Source organism: Phyllostomus discolor, chromosome 7 (assembly GCF_004126475.2).
Source record: "Phyllostomus discolor isolate MPI-MPIP mPhyDis1 chromosome 7, mPhyDis1.pri.v3, whole genome shotgun sequence".
Classification (NCBI taxonomy): Eukaryota; Metazoa; Chordata; class Mammalia; order Chiroptera; family Phyllostomidae; genus Phyllostomus; species Phyllostomus discolor.
The window spans coordinates 46,982,415-47,001,854 of NC_040909.2; the positions used below are offsets into that span (position 1 = coordinate 46,982,415).

At 38.4% G+C, this 19,440-nt stretch overlaps 1 protein-coding gene across 1 annotated transcript in view; it reads right to left on the reverse strand.

The window, feature by feature from the left end:
- DCP1A (decapping mRNA 1A) overlaps positions 1-19,440 on the reverse strand; it is a 59,469-nt gene that overhangs the window by 20,585 nt on the left and 19,444 nt on the right. The window contains 2 exon segments of the mRNA XM_028517946.2: positions 5,221-5,359; positions 10,625-10,691. Of these exon segments, the coding sequence (XP_028373747.1) occupies positions 5,221-5,359; positions 10,625-10,691 (206 nt within the window).

The window sequence follows — 19,440 nt, forward strand, 5'->3', positions numbered from 1 at the left end:
CAATTCCATTTTAAGTACTTATCTTGAAAGAAAATGCAGTACCTGATGACTTAGGTACTCTTCAAGGGATATATTCTGAATTCTTAGGAGAAAGAATCAGAAAAATCTTGGGTATAGTTTACATAAGGCACAGATGGAAAAATACACAGCTTTACCGTATTTTGCCATATATAATGCACACCTTTTGCCCGCATTTTTGAGGGAAAAGAAAGGATGAGCATTATACATAGGCAGTACTAATTATGTATTTATAGAAATGTTTTTAATTCTTTTATTTGTGCTTATGTGTTAGAAGTGTAACTCTAGAAAGCAGTAATGATAGCTCTATGCAAAATACTACTCTGGAATATAATAACTGGTTTCATATATAAATAAAAAAATCAATTAAAAATTAAAATGAAAGATTTTTTCCCATGAAAGTGTGGGCCAAAAAAGTGGGTGCACATTGTACATGCAAACACATTATACATAGCAAAATATGGTAACATCACAATTCTTTTTAAAAAGAAATTTTTTAATTCTACTAAATGAACTCTCACAGGGACTCCCTATCTAGTTACTGTCAAAAGATGGGGTTTTGTGGGAAAAAAAACAGGTTACAGGACAGTTAATAAAAGCTATTTTGAAAACTAGTTAATAAAATTAGTATATACAAGTACATCACACACACTGGGGCGTATTTATACATATATTTCTGGAAGGATACATAACAAGGCATTAAAACTGATTATTTCTAGGTGGTAGAATTATGGCTTTTTCCTTTATTGTAATTTTTAAATGTAAAAGTTTTTGTAATTTATAGGTACTACTTACATAATAAGAAAAATAATGGTGCTCCTTTTTTTTTTTAAGAACAAAAAAGTCTAGGTGTAAAATTTTTCAATTAAATTAACAACAACAACAACAACAACCACTACCACCAAATAACCCCTGCCCAAACCCAGGATTACAAACCCAGGCTAAGAGCAGCTCAGAATGGGCCAACTGTAAAGGACTGTGGTTTCAGCTACTTTCCTTTACATTAAAAATAAGAAAGTTGGTTGGATTTGAAACCACAGAAATCCTAGAAGAAAACACAAGCAGTAATATCTCGCACACTTTGGTAGTAAGCTTTTTTTCGGATATATCTCCTCAGGCAAGGGAAACAAAAGAAAAAAATAAACAAATGGGACTACATGGAACTGAATGGTTTTTGCACAACAAGAGAACTATCAACAAAATGAAAAGAAACCCCACTGAATGGGAGAGCATACTTATTAATACATCTGATAAGGGGTTAATATCTAAAACTTACAAAAGAACTTAAAAACTCAATACCAAAAAGCCCTCAAACAATCCAATGAAAAAATGGGCAAGGGACCTAAACAGACACTTCGCCAAAGAGGACAACATACAGATGGCCAATAGACATATGAAAAGATGCTCAACATCACTAATTATCAGAGAGATACAAATTAAAATCACAACAAGCACCTAACACCTATCAAAAAAGCTGTCATCAATAAATCAACAAACAAGTGCTGGTGAGGATGTGGAAAGAGGGGAACCCTTTTGCACTGTTGGTAGGAATGCAGACTGGTGCAGCTACTATGGAAAGCAGTATAGAGTTACCTCAAAAAATTAAAAATTAAACTGTTTTATGCCCCACGATTCCAATTCTTGGAATTTACCCAAAGTAATGTGAAACACTAATTCAAAAGAATATATACACTCCTATGTTCATTGCAGTGTTATTTACAATAGCTAAGATTTGGAAACAACCCAAGTGCCCATCAGCAGATGAATGGATAAAACAGCTACAGTACATTTACACAACAGAATACTATATGGCTGTAAAAAAGAATAAAATTTTACTCTTTGCAACACCATGAATGGACCTAGCCTCATTATGCTAAGTGAGATAATTAGTCAGAGAAACATAAGTACCATATGATTTCACTCATATGTGGAATCTAGTGAACAAAACTGAACTAACAAGCAAAATAGAGACAGACTCATAGAGAACAGGCTGACAGCTCTGGGTGGGGCAATTTGGAGGGTGTGTTGGGATTGGTGCCAAAAAAGAAAAAAAAATAGAACTCACTCGTGGCCACAGACAATAGTGTGGTGAATGCAGAAGGGGGTGGGCAAGGGTGATGGCTGGAGGTGGAAGAAGGTATGAGGGGATAAACAGTAATAGAAAAAAAAACCTTGAAAAAATAGCAAACTTGATTAAAGCTAACTGTAGAATTTGGGAAGAAAAATTTTATTATAAAGAGTTTTTATATTCAAACTGTCTGTATTATAAATACCTCACTCAAAAGTCTTGAATTTCATTCACTTTATTATATACACTGGACAGGAGAGATTTAGAATTGGGATTAAATCCTATCATTGAGGCCTGGCTTGTGCCCCTGCCCTTGACTCTGTCAGTTTCCCAAGTGTCTCCCTATAGATAAACAATGGAGCCATCTGGAACCATGTGGCAGCTGAGGAGAACGCATCCAAATACTAAGATAATGAATTCAGGGGTCACTGCTAATACCAACTCCATTCGGTTAGATGTTAGGCCAAGTGCAGACAAGAAACAAAACTGTCGTTTACGGAAGCTCTATTTGTGGACAGTTTTCAAGAGCAGAAAGAACATATTATAAAGTAAATATCAAAGATTTAACTAAATTTCCCAACTAAATCTAACCACAGGCAATCTCTTACTTCTTCCACACTGTGGAAGAATTTTCTTAACAACGGTAATTATTATTTTCTCCACATTCTTACTTTTGCAATGTTTATTGTAACTAGAAGTCACGTCAGATTTTTATTGCTATTTATTTTTTATCCTCACTCAAGGACATTTTTTTTATTGCTTCTTATAGAGAGAGGAAGGGAGAAAGTGGGAAACACTGATGCAAGACACAAGAATCGACTGGTTGTGTCCTCACAACCATGAGCCCAGACCAGGGAATTGTAGTCACCCAGTCTGGGGACTGAACCTGCAACTTAGGTATGTGCCCTGGCCTGGAATTGAACCTATAATCTTTTGGTCAAGGGGTGATGTTCCAATCAACTGAGCCATACTGGCTAGGGCTCATGTCAGATTTTGAGATTGCCCACTTGACCTGGTGTTCCTTTACAGTTGTGTGCACAAACACAAAGTTTGGTTCCTTCTTTTCTTTTGTGGGTATTCACTCTTGAGCTTGAGTATGTCGGGCTACCTATTGGAGTGTCTGCTCTACTGCACATATACTTTCTGTCCATGTGGCTCCTTAATCCAGTTATCACTAGGAACGAGTGACAGAGCTCTGGACTTATTAGCTACCTATTATTAGAACACAGAAAGCCCTGTTGAAAAACAAGGCCATCTCTGTAGATAACCCAGGCCTCATTAAGGATATGAACACAAATTTGGGGAATATAAGGTGACTGAAAAGTTCAGAAAATGATTCTTGAAATTTATTCTCATCCAGTTGCTTAAAAATCAATGAATTCATTATAGAGAAGAATGGTTTTCCCATATGAATTTTTCATAGATCATAGGTTCCACCTAATTCTCTATGAGCCATTGAGGAATTTGATACAACTTAAAACTTCTCATGGGCTCTATGTATTAGTTTCTACCTAGGAAAGGGGACTTTCGTTGGTCTTTGAACGTGGACGATTTATTGTATAGTTTTGGTGGAAACTACCTTTCCAGAGCACTGTTTCAAAAAGTTTGTTCCCTGAACTTTAGATTCTTTTTTTTTTTTTATTAAAGAATTTTATTTATTTATTTTCAGAAGGGGATGGGACGGAGAAAGAAGAGCACACACACACACACACACACACACACACGCACACCAATGTGCGGTTCCTGGGGGTCATGGCCTGCAACCCAGGCATGTACCCTGACTGGGAATTGAACCTGCAACACTTTGGTTCGTAGCCCACGCTCAATCCACTGAGCTACACCAGCCAGGGCCAAACTTTAGATTCTTAAAGGGTAGTATGTGAAAAATGGTTTATAGTCAAAACCAATCTGGGAACTGATGTTTACTGTTTTATGTATTGTGGGGACCTCTCAGCGTCTTGAGTCCTTAGTACTTAGGGTCCCTAAGAGGGTAGGGCAGAAGAGCCAAGCTAATGTTTTTTTTAACTCATTGATCAACTGGAACCTTTTCTCAAGGATCACCTGTTAACAATGCAGAGACCAGTGTTAGAGTGGAAATGTTGGGGAAATACGGTTTTAGAGAGCTTTTCATACCTTGTTCCTCTGAGTTTTTGGTGAGGGTTAAACAAGAAATAGAAGTACTTAACTCAGTGTTGAGTAAAGAGTAAGGAGACAATTCAATTCTGCTGAAACAAAGTGGAAACCTCAATCTCATTCAATGAAGCGTGGGGCTTCTAAGTGCTGATGTCAAGTGAAAAGCCAGGACAGTTCCAAAGCCACAAGGATTGAGGAACACTGAGGAAATGTCTACTACTTGGCCCACCATGGATAGTTCATAATTATGTAATGAATAAACTAATGAATGTCCACAGCGTCTACTTCATCCAACTCTGGGGAGAAAATGTTATCAGTTAACTTTTTTAAAAAAGATTTTATTATTTATTTTTAGAGAGAGGGGAAGGGAGGGGAACAGAAAGGGAGAGAAACAGCAATGTGTAGTTGCCTCTTCATGCTCCTCCTACTGCAGACCTGGCTTGCAAACCAGGCATGTGCCCTGACTGGGAATTGAACTGGCAACCCTTTGGTTCGCAGGCCAGCACTCAATCCACTGAGTCATACCAGCCAGGGAACCTTTTAACTAAAATACAAAACAGAAAGAAAAAAGAGTTCTAGGAAAAGCCCTCATTTGGGTAAAACTCCAATGATGCTTAATGAAGGCTGTGCAAATTAAAAGGTTGCAGAGATTATCAGGATACTTTCAAAAGACTATATAAATTCTTAAGACCTAGCAGAGACTGCAGCGAAGAAGAGGCATGAAGCTTTTCCAGAAAGACCTGTTATAGGTTAACTTCTGTACTCCAAAACCACTTTCTCCCATTGTAATTTTACAGAAATAGAAAAAAAAGTTCTCAATTTTCATGCTAAGTCAAAGACTCAAAGGTAAACAAATTTCTTATCTTTTAGACTTAAAACTAAAAGACATGCTTTTTTGAAGTAATTATTTCTGCTGACCCAGGAGGAGACTTCCCTAGTCCACAAACCCCCTGCAGGTCTCCTCCCCCACTTTCATCTTCCCAGTCGGCATGCAGTCTCACCCTCTCGTACTCATCCTTGGCTCGGCTTAGCATCTCCAGGATGTCGATGGGCCTGTGGTCACTGCAGCCATTGGCCTGGCTGGGACTCTGTTTATCCCGAGCAGCTTGCTGAGAGCGCCGTGTCTCCTCTTCTACCACCCTACACGAGGAGAACCAGGTTTTAGAAAGACCTGTTTAGATGCAATCTGACCCAAGAACTCTTCTGGTGTTCCTTTCCAAACACACAGGAAAAATGTCACAATAACACTGTCCTCACAATATAAATCACAGAGTCTTGGTTATCTCAGCCTGGGATATATGACTGACTAATTCACCACTTATTCACAGCACTGCCAATCAATACACTTCACTGTGAGGACACCAATACAGAATTCCATTCTACAGTTGTTAGAAATAGGTACATTAAAAACTACTAAATTATCTTTCTTTTCTGAAGTATCTCAAGTCAGTCAAACTAACTGATAAGTAAACTCGTAAATGAACAATGCCACCAAGACAAAATAAGTCTGCATAGCTGAACAACTCACTGTGGAAGTTTGGAATGAAAGATTCATTTTTTAAAAATATGTATCTTGGAGAATCTTCAAAAGTATGATAGCACTACAGGCAAACAAAAGGTTTCCCTCATTCTTTCCTTAAAAAACCACTCAGTGGGTAACTGAGGTCAGGATGACTGTGGCAATGCCTTTATTCTGACTGGTGCTGCTTAGGCTAATTCTGTACTTGAAAATACATAAAGTAAGAAAAGGTGAGGGTTAAGAATGTCACAGGGCTGGGTCTCTAATCTATCTGTGGGGTTTCATGTCTTGAGAATATCCCTCCCCCCCATAAAAGTCTGAAGCAATTATGGCAAAATGTCAGCAACTGAGAGTGAGGTGGTGAGCACATGGCTTCTTAAGTGTTTCTTGTATTTTTCTTGGAATAATAGTAAGTTTTAATAAGGCAACTAGTCTTCTTTCTTTTTTTTTTAAGATTTATTCAAGTTTCAGTTCCAACTGCAATGAACAGGCCTGCCTGGCACAGAATATCATTGGCACAGTCACAACTTGATCGCTGTATCAACTGAGAATTCTTCAGACAGTGATGACGACAGGCAATACAAACAACAATTCAGTAGTAAAGGTTTTGTGTTGTTGTTTTTATGGAATAAGAGGAACAGGGCAATGATAGATTGGTTTAGTGTCACTCAATTCACTGCTTTAAAATAGTCCACCCAGGAACTCCTAGTGTATGCGGTTTCTTTTATTTGAAAACACTGGGTTAAATAATATTAAAGACTATTTATTTATTTAGACTTTATTTACTTTTAGAGAGAGGGGAAGGAGAAAGAGAGAGAGAGAGAGAGAGAGAAACATCAATGTGTGGTTGCCTCTTGCATGCACCCCCCTATCCTGGGGAGAACTGGCCTGCAACCCAGGCATGTGCCCTGACTGGGAATCAAACCAGCGACCCTTTGCTTCACAGGCCAGCACTCAATCCACTGAGTCATACCAGCCAGGGCTAAAGACTTTTTTTTTAAACAGCAAAATCATTCTGTGTTTTTTAATATACTAAAATGTATTATGATTCTCTAAGAAGGGTGGGCTTATGTATTTCCCCAAATTTATCTGACTATAGTATCTTCTCCTGAGGCAGGATTCCTATTTGGAAAATGCTACTTTAAGGTAATGATATCATTTTTTCTATCTAGATTCTTATAGCTCTTAACAGGATTACTACTTCTTTTAAAAAAGATTTTATTTATTTTTAGAGAGAGGGGAAGGGAGGAAGGAAGGGAGAGAAACACTCGATGCGTAAGAGAAACCTCATCAACTGACTGCCTCTTGCAAGCCCCCTCGGAGACCTGGCCCACAACCCAGGCATGTTCCCTGATAGGGAACTGAACCAGCAACCTTCCTGTTTGCAGGCTGGTGCTCAATCTACTGAGCCACACTAGCCAGGGCAGGATTATTATTTCTAAAACAAAGGTAGAACCATGAACCTTATGGTAGACTGAAAGAAGACTGGCATGTGATAATGAGGATCAGACCACTTAGAATATTGATTCTTTTATGTCCATACTGGTAATCATCTCTTGGGAAATACTGTATTGTAACTGTGAGGTCTGTAGCAAAGTCTAAAAAGACTGGAGAGATAGACATTGGTTATTTTTTGATGGTGATTTATAAGCAATTTCACATTTTGGTACTTTTCTTCATTTTCCATAGTGAACAGGCACTCCTTCAATAAGAAGGAAAAGGACTATTTAGAATAACTTATTTAATATATTCAGTTATAGATCACACTGGCCTGAATCTACATTTCATCAAGGACTCTGGTCACACAATCTGCTTCTACCTACCTCCTATCATGCTGCCTGGCTTGCCCATGCTTGTATTCACCTTTCTGCTGACCTGGTCTGGATCTGTACTTTTGATTCAGAAGAAGACATTTCTAGCAACCTTCTGCTCACCCGTGGGAACAGGCGCCTTACAAAGCTCACCACTGCTGAAAAGCAGAAGCTTTTGGGTGGTGTGGAAGGGACCCTCCCCTGAGTAAGGCTTGGGCTCTCAGACCTCCTCCAATTCAGACTCTGAAGATGGACCTCACTTTTCTCCCTTCCTCTCAAATCATCAAATATGCCCCTAAAACTATCTGTAAGATCAGGAACAGAGCTCACTTCCATGAATTCTCTTAATTTTATAGTCTATGCAGGCAAACACTGAAACAAGTTTTACTGTTAAATAGTTTCTGGTGGAAGGGATCTCCTCTTTAGGAGAGTCAACATCTTTATTAAGTTTAATGGATTTTCAACTTTGCAATCACCAAAGAGAATTTCCAGATTTATATACAGTACAGGTTTAGAAATGTGCTTGCTCTCCTAATAGCTTCTCAGTTTTTATAAACCACTTTTGGAATAAATAAACTTCTTACTTGAAGAATTTTTATTAGGTATATTGCAGCTTTCAAAAGTGACAAAAAGATCTAAAGTTAACAGAATGGGCATTGACAGACACATTTATTTAGATGCATAATATGCCAAAAGGAATTTTACCTGTGTTTCTTCTGGTTAGCACACATGACATTTGAAATATGTAACAAATAGAAGCTGTACACAGGCAAAGTTAGAACAAAGAAAGATAAAGTAGTCTTTTACCTTTGGTGTTCAGAATGCCATTTATCACAAAGTTAATGTGAACATATAAGGTATTCTCTTCAGTCATAAATAGGCCAGACACTTGAAACTCACTATCAACAGTTTAACGAGGGTATTCTTTAATCACTTTTGATACTTCTCCACTTCAAGTAAAATAAGCTGAAAGCTTAAGTGAATGTTTCTTTTGGGCCTTCTAGTGAAAGAACCCTGAATGCTCTTCTTTTTCCTCGCTGCTTCCTGTTTCTATTTCCGCATCCTATTTTGGGGTACAGTATAATATTTTCAGACACTTTTAAGTCTTCAGTTTCATTTACCATCTGAAGCATTACAATAGGGGTACCACTTGCTCTGACAGAGAAAAAAAACTCAAAATGGTTTCTTGTGAATAGCTGTTAGAGCTAAAGAAGCTAGATTCTTTTACTCAGGTTGCAAAAGCTCTCAACCTGCAGGAGAGAGTGTATACACAGTTGACCCTTGAATAATGTGGATATAAGGGGGGGCACCGATTCCCTGCACAGTTGGAAATCTGAGTAGTTTTTAACTCTCCCCAAAACTTAACTACTAATAACCTATTGTTGACTGGAAGTCCTATTGATAATATAAATAGTTGATTAACATATATTTTCTGTTGTAAGTTAGAGAAAACAAATGTTATTAAGAAAATCACAAGGAAGAGAAAATCAACTTACACTACTGTATGTATTTATTGGAAAAAAAATCCATGTATGGACCCATGGAGTACAAACCTGTGTTGCTCAACAGTCACTGTATTTCTATATTCCAAAGTTTAGATATTAAAAAAATATCCTGGATAACCAAGAATCAACAAATCCGCGCCTTCTAGGTAAACAGAAGTAAGCTGCCTTTCCTGTTACTTTCAAAACTGCAAAAAGGTAGCAGTCATCAAATAAATGACTTCGTAAAATAGTTTTTATCCGTTTTTTGAGAAAAGATGCTCTAAAGAGAAAGTATGGTTCTAGAGAGTCAACATTTTCAAATATGAATGACACAGGTTCACCTGCAACAATCCTCAGGGGATGCACACAGCAATAAACACAGCCTACTCTGTGAGCCACAGCCAGAGCAGGCAAAGCAGGTGGCTGATTAACATCCAATCAGGACAAGTTAGCAGTCCTGGATTAAAATCTTAGCTATGAGTACTTCTTTTAAAGTGCAAACATATCCAGAATTGGAATTTTGGGGTTTTTATTTATAAAATTAGTTTTAAAATAAGACTGTTTCAAACAACTAAGATTGCTTTCTCCCAACCACACACAGATAAAAATCCTGCAGGAGAGAAAAGGGAATCTTGGTTTGACAGAGGGGAAAGAGCTGTCAACATTTCTGAGAAGATTCAGGCAAAAACTGAAAAGGGAACGTAAGTGCATCAGAATAAGTGTGGCCACTGTAGCATTTTGCCCAGAGCTCTGGAGCTCCTCAGGTCCCTCCAGAACCACCGTGTCTTGGGCGCCTACAATCCAGACTGGCAATGCCAGCAATACAGACGACTCATGAGGCGTGGCTTCTGCTGGAGGGCTTGAGTAAGGACAACAAACCACCCTTTAGAACATTAACTCAATGAAACTTGTTTTCCAAACTCCAAGATTCTGGCTTACAAATCTATTAATGGATTGGCAACTATTAAATCGAGAATCTGTGTCAAAGATAAGTTCACTTAAAAGGGTGAATATGGATGTGTGCAGTTCTCCACCAGCTACTGAACACAGTACCACTTGTTACAGAAAATCTGGAGAGAACCTAAGTGGGATGTGGTGGTCAGGCTGCAAAGTGCACGTAGACGGTATCACCTGAAGCTGAGCAGTATGATGGCACTAACCACATGTTCAACAGTAAGATTCTGGTTAAACTACAGTCTATCCACAGGACTGGATACAATGCAGTCACTGGAACACTAGAGAGGGCTTTTTAATGCTCTGGAAAAATGCTGTTGACATGAAAAGTAGGATGTACATACGGTATGCTATTTTTGCAAGAAACAATCAACAATACAACATAAAGTATGCATAAAGAAACACCAGAAGGAAACATGCTAACATGCTAACACACACTGGGTGTAGTAGTAGGATTATAAATAATTTCAGATTTCTTTAGGCCTTTCTGCCTTTTCCAAATTTTTGCCAATAAACAGGAAATTAGGGGGAAAATATACAAGTTAGTACACTCTAATAACAAAGTAAAGTAGGGAGAAAAATAATTTTGTCATATACCACTAATTAAATAAATCTATGGACTGATATCAATACTTACTCAGCCATGAGTTTGGCTATGCGATGACAGTCATTCTTGTCATAAAACCAGATACTGTATATTGACACTTGAAAAACAAAGAGAAAAAAACAATAAGGGGAAATGAAGTTTAAACATACATGTAAGTAATATAGTATTACCATGGAATGCCATAGAATGTATCACCAGACTCTCAAACTGTTAAAGATTCCTCTAAAGGAAAAAATGCCTTTCCCTCCAAATGTTGAAAAAGGTCTTAATTATTGAAAACCAGTTCACCAGCTATCAAGCACTAGAACCTTTGTGAGTCTTGAAACTTAAAATACAAAATATGTCACAGTAAAAACAAAGCTTTAAAAACAAATACCAGCTCCAGACCCATCCTATGATCAACTCTGCCCATTATACGTCTTTTCCCATCTCTCTCTCTCTTTTATTCCCAGTATAGTGATCAGCACAAGAAAGCCCACAAAATCAATTTGGTGAATAGATAAATGAACTTTATTAACGATAACAATACATAAATACACTGTATATACTTTTTGGATAATGCAGACCAGAAATGCTGAGTCTGTGTCAAAACAAGCACGTGGGTAGGTGTGGATTACTGCCACCATGTTCGTACTGCTACTGTGACACAGCTTGTCCCAGGCTGCACCTCCTTTCTTACTTTCAACTACTCCCTGGCACAGGGAGGGCAAGTATCATTACTCTTTCTTTAAAAAACTGAACTTTAAATTTTGATATAATTTTAGCTTCACATGCCTTGTAAATAAAATAAGTAGAGATTTTGTGTGCCTTTTGTTTGCTCCAAGTGCAACATTTTGTAAAACTATAATCCAGTACCACAGCCAGGCTACTGATACTTATACAGTCCACATACAGAACATTTCTATGGCCACGAGGATCTCCCATGCCCTTTTATGGCTATACCCACCTCCCATGGCTCCGCCATTCCATCTGACCACTGGTACCCTAATCTGTGTTTCTAGAATGTTATATAAATGGAATAATATAGTATGCAACTTTTTGATACTGACTTACGTCACTCAACATAATTCCCTTGCTTACGTCAATAGTTCATTCCCCCCACACTCCCTGTTTTTGCTGAGTAGTATTTCATGGTACAAATGTATGAGTTTGTTTAACCATTTATCTTCTGAAGGACATCTGGAGTGTTTCCAGTTTTTGGATATTATGAATTAACCTGCTATGTTTGTGCACAGGTTTTTGTGCAAGACTAACTTTTTTTTTCCCCTTTGGGTTAAATGCCCTAAAGTGTAGTTACTGAGCCACAGCAATTGCATATTTAATTTAGTAAGAAACTGTTAAACTGTTTTCCAGAGTGGTGCTATTTTATACTTCCACTTGCAATGTGTGAGCAATCTAGTTTGCATTCTTAGAGCACTTATTGTTCTCAGTATTTTAAACTTTATATGCATTTTAATAGGTGTACACTACAGCATCACATTTTTTTTTTTTTGCAGTTTGTTAACTACTTGACAATCAGGAGTTAGTTCTCACTCACATTAAATGTTCACAGATTTTTGAAAGTCGTGATAGGTAACTGACATATAAAGCTTGGCTGGTCAATCTTCATTCTCATTGTTTTCTGGACAACTGTACCAGAATACAGTATGGGATATTCCTATTCCCTGGCCCAGACAGCTTTGTTGAGCCTGGTATCAATGCACACATCTGGAGTGCCCATCTCCTTCACGGCAAGTTTCCAGATTTCTCTGAGTGCCCAAGGGGCAGGCCTCTTGAAACCCACTGGATGGGTGTGCTTGTAAATGCTGATGGTGTATTCTCTGGTCACTACCATACTGATGGCAGATTAGCCCTTGCTCCTCTTGCTACTCTTCTTCACAGGGGCCATTCTGGCTGGGCCCAGGTTGGAAAGGAAGTCATTGTTGGTTTTTTCTTTTAATTTTTAATTTCCTAATTTTAGGAAGAGGGGTAGATCAAGGGCAACATCAATTTGTCTTTCCACTTATTTATGTATTCACTGGTTGTTTCTTGCGTGTGCCCTGACCAGGGATGGAATCTGCAACCCTGCATATTGGGATGATGCTCTAACTGAGCTGCCCAGCCAGGGCCAAGTCACTGTGGTTTTAATTTACATTCCCCTAATAGCCAGTGCTATTTATTGACTTCTCTTCATGTGCTTCTTTGTCATCTATATACCCTCTTTAGTCATATGTTTGTTCGTATCTTTTACCCCTTCTAACTGGATTTTTTTTTTTTTACTGTTGAATTTTGAGAGTTCTTTATACAGGGTCTGGCACAAATACCCCTTTTTATTACAAAATCTTTTATTACAAAGTCATAAGCATATAATTCTGTACATAACAATATCACACTCAAGCACACCATATGACTTTTTAGGTAAAATGTTCAAATTGCTGTCCCTCTCGTGTGAGACATTCATGTATCCCACCAACCACACTTAAGCAAGCCTTACTTCTACAGGACCCTGTACATTCAAGACACTAGTCCTTTATCAGGTATGTGATTTGAAAGTATTTTCATGTCGACTTCCAGCAAGATGGAGGAATAGGTGGACGCACCGTACCTCCTCGCACAACCAAGATTAGAACAACAATAATTTACAGACAGAATAACACTCAGAACTGACAGAGGATTTATCTGAATGGAAGTCGGACAGCCAAGAAGTTGAAGTAGACCCGTACATCCAGACTGGTAGGAGACGACGAGCCGGGCGGGCGTGGGGCTGGTGCGGGTCGGCGGTGCGCGGAGGTTGGGGAAAATTTGGTGAGAAATCGGTGCGACAGCCATCCAGGGTGCAAGAACGCAGTGGTGATCCCTGAGTACGCAAGTTGCGGCTGGCGGACCCAGTGAGGCAGCGATTGTGGACAAGGGCAGAGCTCGCAGCCCAGGATCCCAGAGAAGGGTCTGAGCCCAGGAGAACGGAACTACCCACATTGTTCCCTCCCATCCCCACTCCCACCCCCGCCCCCACATATAACGTCACAATCTAGCAACTGGGGTGCCCAGCCCCGGTGAACACCTAAGGCTCTGCCCCCTACCGTAACAGGAGCGACCAGACCGGAAAAAAAAAAAGGAGAGATAGGGAAAGACATAAGACATGTTTCCAACAGAACAGATCAGTCCCCCAGGACTCATCCTTTTGAGCGACCAAGAAATAGCCAATCTATCAGATGCACAGTTGAAAACACTGGTGATCAGGAAGCTCACGGAATTGGTTGATTTTGGGCACAATTTAGATGCAAGGATGCAGGTTACCATAAAAGAGATGCAGGAAGATACACGGAGGAGAGCCAATAGTGAAAGGAAGGAATCTGAGTCTCAAAACAATACAGTGGACCAGAAGGAAGATAGAATTAACCAAGCTGGAAAGCATGATGAAATAAGAATTCAAAAACTCGAGGAAAAGCTTAAGAGCATCCAGGACACCTTTAAACGTTCTAACAACTGAATTATAGGGCTACCAGAATGGGAAGGAGAAAAGCAACAAACTGAGCACGTATTTGAACAAATAATAAAGGAGAACTTCCCCAATCTGGCAAAGGGAACAGTCTTCCAAGAAATCCAAGGAGCGCAGAGAGCCCCAAAGAAGTTGGACCCAAGAAGAAACACACCAAGGCACATCATAATTACATTAGCCAAGGTGAAAACGAAGGAGAGAATCCTAGAAGCAGCAAGAGGTAAGGGGACAGTCACCTACAAAGGAGTTCCCATCAGACTGTCAGCTGATTTCTCCAAAGAGACCTTACAGGCAAGAAGGGGCTGGAAAGAAATATTCCAAGTCATGAAAGACAAGGACCTACATCCCAGATTGCTCTATCCAGCAAAGCTCTCATTTAGAATGGAAGGGAAGATAAAGTGCTTTCCAGATAAGGTCAAGTTAAAGGAGTTCACCATCACCAAGCCCTTATTTTATGAAATTCTAAAGGGACTTATCTAAGAAAAGAAGATAAAGAAAAGACATGTATATAGTAAAAGGACAGCAAACTCACAATTATGAACAACCACACCTAAAGCAAAACCAAAAGAAACTAAGCAAACAACTAGAACAGGAACAGAACCACAGAAATGGAGGGCACATGGAGGGCTAGCAGCAGGGGGGTGGGAGGAGGAGAGAGGGGGAAAAGGTATAGAGAATAAGTAGCATAGAATGTAGGTAGAAAATAGGGGGAGGGTAAGAATAGTACAGGAAATGTAGAAGCTAAAGAACTCATAAGTATGACACATGGACATGAACTAAAGGGGGGGAATGTGGGTGGGAGGGGGGTACAGGGTGGAGGGGAGAGAAGGGGGATATGGGACAACTGTAATAGCATAATCAATAAAATATATTAAAAAAACAAAACAAAACAAAAAAAGAAAGTATTTTCATGTCTGTAGCTTATTTTTTCATCCTCTTAATAAGGTCCTTCCAGAGCAAAAGTTTTTAATGTTGACAAGGTCCAATTTATCAGTTTCCCCTTTTATGAATCATGCTTTAGGTGTCAAGTCTAAGAACTCTGTGCTGAGTCCTAGTTCCAGAATCTTCTGGGTTTTTTTTTCCCAAAAGTTTTATAGTTGCATTTAAGTTGGTGATCCATCTTGAGTTAATTTTTGCATAAAAAGATTTAGGGAAAGGTTCTTGGTTTGTTTTTCTTTTTGGTCGAATCCAATATTATTTGATGAAAATACTCTTCTCTGTTGAGTAACCTTTTATACCAGTCAAATATCAGTTGGGCGTATTTCTGTGGATCTAAGATTATTTATTCTGCCATGTTTGTTTACCTACCAGTCCCCACTGTGTTGATTATAACAGCTACACAATAGGCCTTCATATTGGTTTGAATAATTCCTTCCTCTTTATGCTTGTTTTCCAAGATTATTTTAGCTTATAGGGCCTGTGCCTTTCTATTTCAATTTTAGTGTAAGTTTGTCTTTGCCTATAAATAGCCTAGCTGGGATTTTGATAGGAAGTGCTTTAAACCTATAGGTCAACCTGGGAAGAGTTGAAATCTTTACTCTGTTGAGTCCTTTAATATATGAGGAATACAGTATGCATATCCATTTATTGAGGTCCTCTTTCATCAGTATTTTTATTATTTTATTTTTTAAATTCTCACCCAAGGATATGTTTTTACTGGGTTTAGAGAAAGAGGGAGAGAGAGAAACAATGATGTAAGAGAGAAACATCAATTGGTTGCCTCCCCATACACGTTCCAACTGGGGATCAAACCTGTAACCTTTTGGTGTACAAGATGCTCCAAGCAACTGAGACACCTGGCTAGGGCTCATCAGTATTTTATAATTTAAGTTTTCACCCAAGTATTTAATTTTCTTTGTAGAGATTACAAATGGTATTGTTTTTTAATTTGGTTTTCCACAAGGTCATTGTTATATGCAGAAATGTGACACATTCTATCCTTAGACCTTACTAACCTCACTTATTAGTTCTAGGAATTTATATACAGACAATCAGGTCATCTGTGAATAGGAACACTGTCATATCTTCTTTCCCAATCTGTGGACCTTCTAGTTTTCCTTCTTGCCTTACTGCAGTGGCTAGAACTCCCAGTGCTGTGTTGAACAGCAGTGATGACACAGGACATCCTTGCCTTGTTCTTGATTTTAGAGGGGAAAACTGTGAGCCTTTCAAACAGCCTATAGACATGATGTTTGTTGTAGGTGCTCTTCATTAAGATGATAGAGTACACTTCTACTCGTAACTTGAAAGTTTTATTCACAAACATTGGATTTTGTCAAATTATTTTTTTGTGTGTCAAAAAATACAACATGGCCCTGGCTGCCGTAGCTCAGTAGCTTAAAGCATTGTCCCATAGACCAAAAGTTTGCGGGTTTGACTCCTGGTCAGGGCATGTACAAGAAGGCAACCAACTGATGTTCCTCTCACACTGATGTTTCTCCCTCTCTCTGCAACAGCAATGGAAAAAAAAGTCATCAGGTGAGGATTAAAAACAAAACAAAGCAATATGATCACATGATTTTTTTTATCTCCTCTTTAGCCTGTTGAAACAGTGGGATTACATGGACTGATTTTCAATACCGAACAAGATTTGCATATCTGGAGTGAAGCCCATCTTGGCATTTTTTATATTTCTTTTCTACCTACTGTTGGATTTGCTAATATTTTAAGATTTTAAAAGTCTAATTTCATGAGAGATAATGATATGTACCTCTTCTTTTGGTACTGCTTTTGTCTTATTTGGCTATCATGGTAATACTGGTCTTATAAAAATATCAGTTTGGAAATGTTCCCTCCTTTTCTATTTCCTGGAAGAAACTGTAAAATTAGTGTTAATTCTCCTTTGAATTCTCCATTAAAATCTTCTGGGTTTAGAGATTTCTGTTTCATAAGCTCTTAAATTATGAATTCATCCCTGACTGGTGTGGCTCAGTGGGGTGGGTGTCATCACACAAACCAAAAGAAGCTGGTCTGATTCCCAGTCAGGGCACATGGTTGAGTTGTGAGCCAGGTCTCTGGTTTAGGGCTGGTTAGGGCTTCTGGTTGAGAGGCAGCCGATCGATGTTTCTCTCTGTCTTTCTCCCTCCCTTCCCCTCTCTCTAAAAAAAAATAAATTATGAATTCATTTTCTTTAATGGATATAGGACTATTCATGTTATCTATTTTATGTTGGTTGAGTTTTGTAGTTTGTTTTCAAGGAATTGGTCCATTTCTTCTAAGTTGTCAAGTTTATGAGTATAAAGTTGCTTACAGCATTCTCATTATTTTTAAAGTCTGGACAATCTGTAGTAATATCCATTATTTCAATCCTGATACTGGCAATTTGCCTTCTCTTTTCAGTCCTGCTAAAGGTTGATTGATTTTATTGACTTTTTTCCGAAGAACCAGCTTTTTGTTTCATTGATTTGATTTTTCTCTATTTTTAATTTCATTGATTTCTGCTGTTATCTTTATTCTACCTTATTTCTTTATGCTTTCAGTTGATTTTGCTCTTCTGTTTCTGATTTCTTAAGGTAGGAATTTAGTAAGCTCTCAGCCAGTGTTGCCTGAAGCAGTAGAAGTTTCCCATGGTTAGGCCACCTGGTGTGCCTCTGGGGAAAAAGGAAGCCTCTGATCTTCACAAACAAATACTACTTCCCAGGACAGGCTGGTAGTGTGTGACTCTTTCCCTGCACCCGCCTTCCCTTCATGGAAGGGAGAAAAAGTACTCTCTTGGTAGCCGCTTATTGTTAGTAGGGCTTCCAATCTTTTCTGCAAGTTTTGCTGTGCTCACCTGGTATTGTTGGCAGGACTCCCATTGGATTTAGGGGAGGAATGTGCCTACCTAGCCACATTCTACTGCAAGGGTGGAGGTTAAGAAACACCAGGCCTGAGACCCCTTATTCTGTTGGGTGGGAAGGCTGCTGTTAAGGCACCCTGCTGCTGTGTTCTGTCAGTTCTGGGTCCTACACCAGATCACCTTCCTCTTCTACCTTTCGGAGGTCTCCTAATTGTCTTTTGTGTTATTTCTGAATTTTAGACTGCCCGGAAGAAGCTGAGAGAAACAAGTTTATGCCATATTGTTTGTATCAGAAGTTTCATTATGTTCTTTTATGGATGGAAAACTGAGGCTCACAGAAAGATTAAGTGACTTATTAATAAATCAGAGAAAAATAGTCTCAGAACTAGAACTCAGGTTTTCTGGTTCCCAGGACAGTAGTCTTGCCATTGCATATCTACTGCGCATTGCTACTTTAAATAAAGTTTTTTTTAATATAAAAATACAAAGTTAATGAACCTCATTATGCTTGAAGATTAAAGCAACAGATAAAAGAAGTATAAATAATTAAGTTAAAAATTATAAACTGAAAGGATGACAGAATATAGGAACTATAAATGCTACTACAAGAAACTTTAAATTAAAATTCCTTTTTAAATAGTTATTATTTGTACTCTATAAAGATACTATCAAGATACTATAATTTAGCACTGGCTGGAGTATCTCACTGGATGGAGCACTGGCCTGCAAACCAAAGGGTCACGGTTCAATTCCTGGTCAGGGCACATGCCTGGGTTGCAGGCCAGTTCCCAGCTTGGGGTGTGTGGGAGGTAGCCACATATTGATGGTTTTCTCCCTCTCCTTCCCTTTCCCTCTAAAAATAAATAAATAAAATCTTAAAAACAACAACAACTATAATTTAGAAAGCCACCGTTAATAAAGGCTACAAAACTATTTTAACTGTGAATTTTTTGTTTTACCTTAAATTAAGGTAATTATATTAGGCTGGCCAAAAAGTCTGTTACATTTTTCTGTATGATGTTCTAGTACTGCTTAGTATGGTCTTTAAACTTCACTTGAAACAGTTTGCATATCAGCATGCAAATTAAAAAAAAACCCATCAAAATTGGTGAGTTTTTGTGCAGCCATTTAATATGGAGATGGAAAGAAATATGCAACATTTTTGGTGTATCATGATTATTATTTCAAGTAAAGGTAAAAACCATGACTGAAGCACAAAAAATGATTTGTGCAGTATGTGCAGAAATGCTGTGACTGAGTGGACGTGTCAAAATAGGGTTTGCAAAGTCTCTTGTAGCAAATGACATTCTAGCCAAACTAATTCTTTGCTGTGGGGCTGTCTCATGCATTGGAAGATATCTAGCATTAGAAGCCAAAGCAGGAGACAGCTGACATATATACTCAACATATCTAAATCAATAAACTTATTGGTGAAAATGAAAAATGTGTCTTTCACAGAAAAAACAACAGACTGTTTGGGAACACACCTATTCTTGGCCAACCCAATAAGGCTTCATGGCCAATCACAACTTTAAAAGTTCCCTTTTCAGTAAAATAAAAATTTATTGGATTTTTTAACTGTCACTGTAC